This window comes from Crocodylus porosus, unplaced genomic scaffold, assembly GCF_001723895.1.
Source record: "Crocodylus porosus isolate Cpor-Errol unplaced genomic scaffold, CroPor_comp1, whole genome shotgun sequence".
Taxonomy (NCBI): Eukaryota; Metazoa; Chordata; order Crocodylia; family Crocodylidae; genus Crocodylus; species Crocodylus porosus.
In genome coordinates this window covers 16,871,375-16,881,593 of record NW_017728932.1, presented here as the reverse complement: position 1 = coordinate 16,881,593, position 10,219 = coordinate 16,871,375, and the positions used below count along the sequence as shown (strand labels likewise).

Genomic DNA, 10,219 nt, shown 5'->3' with positions numbered 1-10,219 from the left:
CCGTAGCCCCCCCGATAGCATGAAGAAGTGCAAGAGATTGTTGAGGGACATGCAACTTAACGATGATCTCCCCTCCTTGCTCAGTCAGCCCCGAGTAGCTAGGCAGATGATGGAGTGGGTTGGGGTACGTGACTTGCATGGTTTGGTTTTGCCTTCCATTGAAATGCACACATCTGACATGGGTACCAGTTGGGATCCCCTGGTTGAAGAGCTCCTAGGTTACTATTTGCATTGCTCAGTAGTGTGGTGTCCAGGTTGAGGTGGCAGTCTGCTCCTCTGTGGCTTTGCATGGGCTTTGGAGGGTCGTAGTCAATGATGAGGTGTTCTGTTTTCCCCACAGTAATCCATGCTGAAGAGGCCCCATTCATACAGATGAGCCAGGGGTTGAAGCAGCACTTTAAACCCAGATAGTCGGCTAACTGCCCGGCAGGATGCCATCAACCAGCCGAGCGGGCAGCCTGAAGGACCCAGAAATTGCAGAGCTGTTCTTCAAAGAAGATCCTGAGAAGCTCTTCACAGATCTCCGAGAGATTGGTCATGGAAGCTTTGGAGCAGTTTATTTTGTAAGTACCTGCTTGGCTTGAGCCTATGAGCTGGCTATTAACGAATTCCACCCATTGCCCCTTCTAGTTTGCATAGAGGAACATAAATGAGCTTTTTAGACCTTTTGGGGCAGGTGTGGTTGTCAAAGCATTTGTACAGCGCTAGTGCGAAGGGGCTTCCATCGGTCGCTGGGATCCCTGTGTGCACTCCAACTGCTAACCATATGTAAGAGGGAAAATCAGGTCCCTGCAGGACCGTACACTGGAGAAGAGGCCGTTTCCATCCTAAATCCAAGGGTGCTGCAGCAGTGAATAATGGCTGGTTAGGTGGTTTTACTGTGCACGCTGCACTGCTGTAATTAGCAAGTTAAACTGCTGCTTACCTTTCTGGAAAGGGAAACTACCATTATTTCTCAAAGCTGAGCACCACATAGCAGTCATGGCACTTGCAGGGCATGCCTGGTATCTGTTTAGCAGTGCCCTCCTCTCCGATCTCGCCTGGCCAAGTTTAGCTAGGCCTCTACTTCTCCCACCCTCCATGCCTGGCTCCCCATCTTGTCCATCTACCCTTTCTTCTGACTGACGGCGCAGTTCTGCTCAGCATACATTTCCTTCTCCTCCTTTGTCTCTAAGGGCGGCGCATTTCTTTTCCTCCCCTTAGCTGTTTTGCAACCATTCTTTGTGTCTGGCCTCCCAAAATGTGTGCCCACAGTCTGCCCCGAGCTCCCTCGCTGCCCTTGCCCAGCAGGTTGTTCTTCCTTGTGTAACATCTCAACTTGACCGGAGCTTCTGGGCATCGGGATTTTTCCCAGCCTGCTTTTTGCTTATGTAGCTCAGCTGAGACGTGGGCCATTTTTTAGTTTCTTACTGCTACCTACCTCATTTGCAACTTACTGTATGTTAACCTGAGAGCTTATCCTGAGACCTTCATTAAAAAGCCACTTTCTTTTGCAAACCTCCTCTCATTTATAATTATAGGAGGTGTGGCCAAACCTGTCAGTTTTCTTTCAGAGAGCTATTTGTGTCAGTATTTTATGAGCTGCCTATTCATTGTTAATAATTGCAGCAGACCATGTTGGGAACCTTCCAGCACAAATTTAATGCAGCACAGATGAACTAATTAGGAAAAGCTTCTTAATTTTGTTCCTTGCTTAAAAATGTGAGCTGCCACTGTCTGGGAACAGATCTGGGTGAGCAAATGTTTTATAATTAAGCAGTGCTTACCTGTGGCATTTACTTCATGTCATCAAGTTCACTTAGGGTAAAACTGGAAGTCAGTTTATCTTTTGACTTCCCCTCTCCATCCTCCTCCTGAAATAGTGCCCAAAGCTTTTGAACCTTGTTACGTATTAGTAGGACTTGCATGAATATAGGGGATAACTGGCAGCTCCCCAGACCGGCACCTGGTTGTTACCTGAAAGCGGTAGTGTGGGGGCCTGCTCCAAAACAGCAAAGGGAGAGAAACCTTCAGCATATCGGCATCTTATAAACTTGCATTTGATCCAAGTCAGAAATCACATGAGGACCAAAGGCCTCTACCAGGACAACTTGCAAACAGCATGGCTGGTGGGGCCATGAATTCCCATGGTGGAGAACCCATCCCTCCAGGCTCTTCATCCCTTCTCTTTCCTGCACTCTGTGTCTTGAAACATTAATTTGTTTTCAGCTTGTTCTTAACTCGTGCATCTGCCCCACATTGACTGTGCTTTTCAGGCTCTGGCAGGTAGCAGATTAGACCTGCCTACAAAAGGACAAAGTGTAAGCTTTGTGTGAGGCTGTTCAGATGTGTTTTAGGTCTGGCATAGTTTTTTGTAATGAAGGACTGCTTCCTGTTGATGGGAACGTCATGCTGCTGTCTGGTGTCAATCTTGCATGTTTCAGCTTCAGCACACAAGCTGAGCATGTGGTTACGATCTGTTTCTTGCTCTTTGGAAATTTCATGAAAGTAATTTTATGTAGGAAGATTTATTTGAGAGGCAAATTGCATTCCATACAATTCTACGCTAAAACATGAGAGAGCCCACAAGGGAAAGAAGAATTTTTAAGGTAAGGAAGATGTGTAGGATGAATGAAATTAAAAGGGTAGATATCTTTTTTTTCCTGCAAAACTAGTCCAGTCCCTAGGGCAGTGATTCTTGAACAGGGTGCCACAAGAACCCTGGAGGGGTACCCCTGTCTGGTTCGCCATGCCCACACCAGCATCTTTTAGGTCCATGGCATCCCTGGCTGCCTTCCCCCACCCTGTGCTGCCCGCCTCCACACTGAGCAGCGTGCTGTGCTGTAGGCAGGCAGGGGGATGAATGCGTGGACAGAGCCAGGTTTTTCAGCCAGCTGCCCCCCGCAGCTTCTCCCACGCTCCCAGGGTCAGCGGGAGGCTCCAGCTGCTGGCATACGCAAGCCCAGGGGAGCAGCCTGAGCCACAGGAACCACCCTTGCCCCTTCACATATGGCTGCCCTCCCCAGCACCAGCTAGAGCAGTGTTTCTCAGCCCTTTTAGCTGCAAGGGAGCTCTCTGTAACTTTTCTGCATGCAGATTCTCAGTCGGCACCCCGGGGTGCCAGAAAAGTTCTCGTGGGATGCCTTGAGGCTAAAAAGGTTGTGAAACACTGCCCTAGGGAAATGCTGAAGTTCTCTTATGTTCTATCAGCAGAATTAATAAGTGGATAATGCAAACTAGTAGGTGTTCTCCAGTCATGCTACAGGCAGCAGCAAAATGGAGTTAAAAATTTAAAAAAGCATTACCCAGGTTGGTGTCTGTAAAACATCTGCTCTGAGTAATTTTTGCCCCTCATTCCTCTCCCCCATCTATGTGTCTTGTATTGCTGCTCTAGCTACTCAGGTTCGTATGACCTTTGGTACCTTGCCTTCTCCCAGGACCAAGATGCATGCAGATTCTTGTCTGCAGTCTCAAACAACCTCCCATGTTTTGGGGGCTCCCCAGCCCCTCGTTGTCCCTGCTTTGGTACCTTCTGCAGAGGGCTGACTATAACATTGTTGAGCGATCGCTTCAGCTGAGCGAGGCATTGCTCTTGCCTTCCTGCTCTGAGTGGGCTGTCCACTCCTAGTAACCTTTAACTAGTATGAAAATAAAGCTTAACCTCAGACATAGGCTTTCTGCGTGGCTCTACTACATCAGGCAGGCCCCTGTCTGTGTTGTCACCACGCCTTCATTTATATTGAAACCGTCTGGAGACAGGAAGGGTATCTCTGTGGCATGAAAAACCAGGCAATACAAATGGTAACTACATCAAAGGTGAATCAGTCTAAAAGTAAACCAGACACCATCCACATTGCTATAAGACTAATTTCCAAACACCACCGGGACCAAAGGATCCAGCATTTATAGTTGCTGTTGGTAATTGTTGTTCCTGTAATATCACAGCATGCTTGCTTATGTTTGGAGTGGAACAGGGGTCTGGGCCTGGAGTTTGATTTCTTTAGATCTCTTCAGGAAGGGAGGTGGAGAAGGAGGAGGTTGGCTTTGAGAAGACCCATGCTGCTTGAAGTGGGAATTGCTGCAGCAGCGGATGCTCTTTATCACAGAAGCAACTGTGTTCAGCTCTTACAAAGAGTTGGCAGATACTGATGACAGAAAGATGAGTTTGAATACTGCATCCTACAACCAGGAGTGTGATCTTTTTCAGCCTGCAGACACAGGTTTCTGAATAGATCCACCATTTGCCACGCTGCAGCAGAAATTTCATCTGACCTCTCGACTTCCAGATGAATGATAAGCCCCTTTTTTGTTTTCTCTACTGGGAGTTTGTGTTGCACAGTAACTCACTCATGGCATTCTTGTGTTACAGGCACGTGATGTGCGCACCAACGAAGTGGTGGCCATCAAGAAAATGTCCTATAGTGGGAAGCAATCCAATGAGGTATGTGCAATTGAACCCAGACTGCTGCAAGTACTCATTCTGTCTGATGACTTGATCTCATCTGGGCAGTACCCAGAGAGAATCTGTGCCAATCAGTGCAGGTGAATTGTGGTACCGTGTAAACAAGAACATGTTTCTTTCAGTGTTTTGACCATACTTCTGCCTAGTCTGCTGCTGGCAATGTTAAGCACGATTCATTGCATTCAGATAGGAAGAGCCATCTCTTTTGGGACCTTGAATACATAAAGAAAACGATAAAATGAAAATAGTTGGTACCCAGGCCTATAGCATTTTGACTTAATAGCCGAGCTTCCGTTCTAGGCTGAAACATTCCATTCCAAATTACGTTTAAAAAAAAAAAACCGTACTCCGTGCTAGGGACAAAGGTTTGCCAGGAATGATAGCAATGAATCCAGTAGTGGCACGGGCTCAGGAGCAAGGCCAGCTTGTAAAATTGAATAGAAGGGGAATGAGCCTCCCTTTCCTAAACTGTCTGAATGGTTGTGTTTTGGGAAACTTGGTGGAGGTGGTGAAGCTATTATAAATCAAGATCATGATGGGAACATTTTCTGAGAGGGGGCGTGAAGCAGACTTTGAAGAGCAGGTCTCTGAGATGTGAACATTAAATATTTTAATGTCCACCCCAGACATTTTTTCCTCCAAAACATTAACAGAGATCATTAGTTTGGGACTCAAAGTGCTTCCAAGTGCTAATGCACGTCTTCAAATTGAACATGCGTTGTCTGAGGCAGTGGGGTCCCAAGCCGTGGTCGGGCACAGTAAGTGGCTGTAGCTTTTGCCCATGCATCTCTGACAAACTGGTAAGGGGGAGAAGAGGAAAGGATGAGAGAATACCTGTGAAGACTGAAGGGTCGGGAGCTACCGGTCTGAGGCATTTTTTAAGCATTATTCTCCCTTTGCTGCACTCTGAAAGGTTTTAAGTGCTGTCCTGCCCTGGCAGATGGGCGAGCTGACCTAACAGTTCCTAACTCTTGATTTCCATGATCACTATACCTGTTTTGGCCACCTATACTTTGAAGAATTAGAGAAAGTGTTTGGTTCCTGAGGGATTTCTGATACCTCTCTCTCCTCCCCAGCCCCAAATCCTAGTTCCAGAGCTAAACTTTCTGTATGTCTCTCATTGCCGCAGTAACTTGTCTAATTGTATACTGATGAAGGTATAATTTGTACCCACTTCTTGTCCTACCATTTTAATTACTATGATCTATAAATATTTTGTTCACATGAATGAACTATGCATGCCTCACAAATAGCTTCTGATTGTCTTCAATGGGTGTTGGCCTTTATTCTGAAGAAAAAAATCAGATGGTATTTAACACGCTTTTCTTTCTGCTTCCATATATCTTTTGAAGAGGAAAATTTTGTTCGGGTGGTAATCTAGCCTCTGTAATGTAAATCTCTTTGGGGCAGTTCATTGTCACTTATGTCTGCCTCACTTTATAGTGGGGTTTTGGCATTGGTTGGGACACAGTGATCATCTAGACGGGGAGCATTTTTTATTTAAAAAATAAAGCGAGACACCTTTGGAAACATGGTTCTGTGCTCATAAGTTGGTCTCAGGTTTTTTCTATATATGTCCGATTGAACTTAAAACCAACGTGATTATAGCAATACAACCCCACGTATAGGCTGATATTAGGATAGCTGCACCAACTTTCCTGGGTAGGTCATTGCAACCTGCCTTGACTGATTTGCACCTCTAGAAGTATTGACCTAGTAACTGAGCACCTGGTGATAGGTTTGAAAGGAAGGAAGATTGTGGCATCCGTGTAAAGGAGACCTAAGGTCAGTCTGTGGGGACACAGTTGGAAGGGTTTGGACTGAGCTTACCGAAGGCAATCAAGTAGAAACCTGTAGGCTTGAGTTGATGCCATAGTTGGATCCCTTGGAAATGCTGAAAAACCTTGAAGCTAAAGAATGGACTTAACTATTAGCCACAGCTTCTCTGAGTCATAAAGTTTCAATACTTGAAAGCTAGCGAGTGAGGCAAGCAGTGAGGTCTCCTGCACAATATTTTTTTAAGAGCTGGGAGCTGATTCCTTTATAATGTTCAGAGAGGACAGGCTGAACACTGATCAGCTTTCTTTTTTCCTACTGTTTTTATACCTTATGATCCTGATAATATCAAGTCTGGTCTTTCCTATTATCCTAAAGAATTTCTCGGGGTCCAGTTGTCTATGAAGAGGCCTGAGCTTATGACTGAGTGTTAACATTAGTATTATAACTGAGTGTTTAATGTAAGCTAAGGAAACGTTTTAATCAGCCCGCTTCAAAATGAGCCTTTCCTCTCAGTTGTTCAGGTTTTGCTGTCCTGTAAGATCCACGTTGTATAGTTCCCCTGGCTCTCGTATCTGAATGCCCTTGTCACCACAAGGCCTTCAGAATCTGAATTGCAGACGTACAAAGCAAGCAGAGAAGAAAGTTGTTTTTGGTCAGGTATTCAAGCTATGCTTATGTCAGAGCAAAGCAGTACACATGGGCCCTTTTTTTCTTCTTTTCTCCCTTTCCAGGTCACCTTTGATCTCTAAGTGCAATGTGAAGGTGCCTATGATTAGACCTCTTAAGTTTTCCTTTGCAATTTGGACTTTGCATGAATGCAGGCTGCCAGCTGGACAACTCTGTGCATAGGTGATGGGGAAATGATACTGCTGGTACAAGGTGTTAACAGTTCTAGAGTTGCCATGTCAATAAAAGGATGCTTTTTGTGGCTTGAGAAATGTTTTTGTCTGATGTTGTAGATTCTCTCTCCGTTCACATTTAAAGAACTCTCTTCAAACTTACATTTTCTGTGGCTGTACCCTGGTAGACTGAGGCTTTGTAAAGTAGGCCGCGTGGATGTGCTTGTTTTGCACGGCTTTTAGAAAAGGCACAGGTCTTGAGAGGCTGACCAGTATAGCAACTGTCTTCTGAAGATTGCAGCTCCTAATTAGATGCAAGGGCTGCTTACAGTTTTTTGAGACTTTGTTCAGTGTCAGCCTAAGTGGCACACGCTCATCTGAAAATGGAGTCAGTTCAATAGTTTCAGGTACTCTGCTTGCCTTTGAGAGTCCTTGCCAATAATGTTACTTTTACAATCACATTTTCCCTTTTTTTTTAATGCTTTTCTCACCCTGAGGCCATGTGCATGCGGAACAAACAAAAGGGATGGGTGACTAACTCTGGGGAAAACCGTGAAACTATGTACAAAGTGCTATTAAATCACAAAGTGGAAAACTGATTTCTCCCCCCGCCTCCCCCTCCCCAGTCTTAAAGTTACAGCCATGTGCGGGGTGTTACCTTCAGAAATAGTAAGTTCACAGTGTCTACATAGAAGGGTCACTCTTTACATTTGCAGCATCTCTTTAAAAATATATTGTCCTAGAAGTAGCAGAAATGAACTGTTTGTGATTTGTTTTCTCTTTAACTCACTGCAAGCAGGTCACTTATCAGTAGGTAAGGCGCTTTCAGAGATTGAAGTGAATACAAGAGAAATGCTATCAGGAACATAGTCAAACATTTGGTGAAAGGCAAGTTCAGGTGGTTTAGAAGTCATGTACATAGCAGCAGGGCCACGTCCTAAACCTCCCAGGCTGGGTGTGAATCAGGTAAGAGTGCCAGAGAGGGGATTTCACCTCCCTGCAGGGGGGCTGCACAAAGGATGGATCTGGACTGTTCTCAGTGGGGGCAGATGACAGAACAAGGAGCAATGGGCTTAAGTCGCAGCAAGGAAAGGCGAGGTTGGATGTTAGGAAAAACTTTCTCACTAGCAGGGTGGTGAAGCACTGGCCCAGGTTCCCAGAGAGGTGGTGGAGTCTCCATCCTTGGACCCAGGTAGACCAAGCCTTGGCTGGGATGACGTAGTTGGGGCTGGTCCTCCTTGGAGCAGGGGGTTGGACTAGATGTGATCTCCTGAGGTCCCTTCCAGCCCTCATAGTCTAGGATTGTAAGAAAGGCATGGTACTCAGCCTGATCTCCTCCTGTTGGGATCTCTGTGTGATACGACTATGAAAACTGGGTCCCCAGAAGGGCGAGCCTGATTGTTTTTCTCTGAATATGGAGTGTGGGATCTGTCAGATCTGTGTGTCCCATGTGTAAAATGGGATGTTAACGCTTCCATTTGCAAGATAACTGAAGTTTGCAACCTCCTGTTGAGAGACGGAGAAATGCTGACTCCTGGTATGAATGAAACCCTTGCTTGAATTCAGGGATTGAGAATCTGAGGAGGATGCCGTGTCCCTCCTCTGTTTTGTCTGTGCTAGGTCACTTTCTTTTTTTTTTCTTTTTTTTTTAAAGAGTTTTGTAAAGTTTCTTCCTATTCCTTTGCTTTTCTGCAGAAATGGCAGGATATTATTAAGGAAGTCAAGTTCCTACAAAGAATAAAACATCCTAACAGTATAGAATACAAAGGCTGCTATTTGCGGGAGCATACAGCATGGGTAAGCATCTGCTCTCCTCTCTGCACTTCTCTTGTTTCGGTCGAGGGTGAGTGAAATAAAAATAAAAATCTCCAGCTGGCTTTGGGGAGCACCTGAGCATTTGCATCATACAGAGGCAGATGCATCCAGCCTGGGACCCTTAGCAGTACGCAGCAAGGCTGAATGGACGCTGCCGGCCTGGGAGATCCAGAGATCCTGAAAATGTTCTGCTTCCTTTGTTCAGGAGTGTGTGGTGTTATTGTCCCCAGCTCCTTTCACTGCTGGATAAAAAACAAGTACTTGGCCTCTTCATTCTCCCTTTGGAAGAGGCAAAATGCATTTATCTAATTTTCTCTATGCCGGAAACAAGTATGACAATTGTATGTGTGTGTTTGAGCTGTTACTTGTCTTTTACAGTTTTTTTCAGAGAGCATTTCATATGCAAGTGGTTAATTGCCTTGTAGTAGAATAGTCAGATTATGCAATTATATTTTAAAGAATCCGCAAGCAATGTTTCATCACGGTCCATCTTTTAAATTCTTCCCTTTTCAGCAGTCTGACTTGCTCTTCCACCCAATGTTCTTCATTTGTTTTGCCTTTTCATTTTTACAGCAGTTGGATGACCTAAAACTGCCTGGCCAGTTCCCTTTTAGCTTTTATATGTTGCTGTTACAACATTTGGGTTAGAAACAATGTAACAGTGTTACAAAATTTGGGTTAGAAACAGCATAGGGGAATGTGTATACACAAAATTAAAAAGAAACAAAAAAACTTTGTTGATTTAAATTTCTCATTGCATATGGATTTTTTTAGATAAATAAAGAGGCTGCACTAAGAATCTAATGTCACTTGGCTTTCAAAGATAAAATTGCATAGTACCATTTTATAATAGTTTAATCACCATATTTTATGTATTAAACTATATGAACTTGCAGACAGCATTCCTAAATCAACATTAGTAATGCTATGTGTCATTAAAAGGATTTTTTTTTAGCAACTTAATTATAACAATAAATACTGTACAAATAAATGGTTAAATATTCCTTAAATGCTTTGGTAAATCAGCTAAATGTTGTTCAGTATTCCTGGTAAATATTTAAGTACAATATAAGATGATAATAGAAAATATATTTGGCTATGAATGTGACTTTGTTATTGGTCAGTTATCTTATTAGCAGCTCTGCTAACTTCAGTGGGAGATGATCTGGTAGAGAGGTAGCATGCAGTGTGAGCAGGGGGGCAGAATAGGGCTGTAGGTTGGGAACGATGCTAGATTATAGCAAGAATGGATCTGAAAACTCATATTCTCCTGGTAGGGTTAGTCTACACTAGGCAGGGATTGTCATTGGCAAATCTTGTTAGTATAGGAAACATTTATTCCAGC

At 44.3% G+C, this 10,219-nt stretch overlaps 1 protein-coding gene across 1 annotated transcript in view; it reads left to right on the top strand.

Moving 5' to 3' along the window:
• The first annotated feature begins 318 nt into the window (after nucleotides 1–318).
• The window catches only part of TAOK1 (TAO kinase 1), a 42,323-nt gene continuing 32,422 nt past the window's right edge, over nucleotides 319–10,219 (top strand). The window contains exons 1-3 of the mRNA XM_019545796.1: nucleotides 319–563; nucleotides 4,349–4,420; nucleotides 8,755–8,856. Coding sequence (XP_019401341.1) covers nucleotides 432–563; nucleotides 4,349–4,420; nucleotides 8,755–8,856 — 306 coding nt within the window. The 5' untranslated portion in view covers nucleotides 319–431. The remainder of the gene's footprint in view (nucleotides 564–4,348; nucleotides 4,421–8,754; nucleotides 8,857–10,219) is intronic.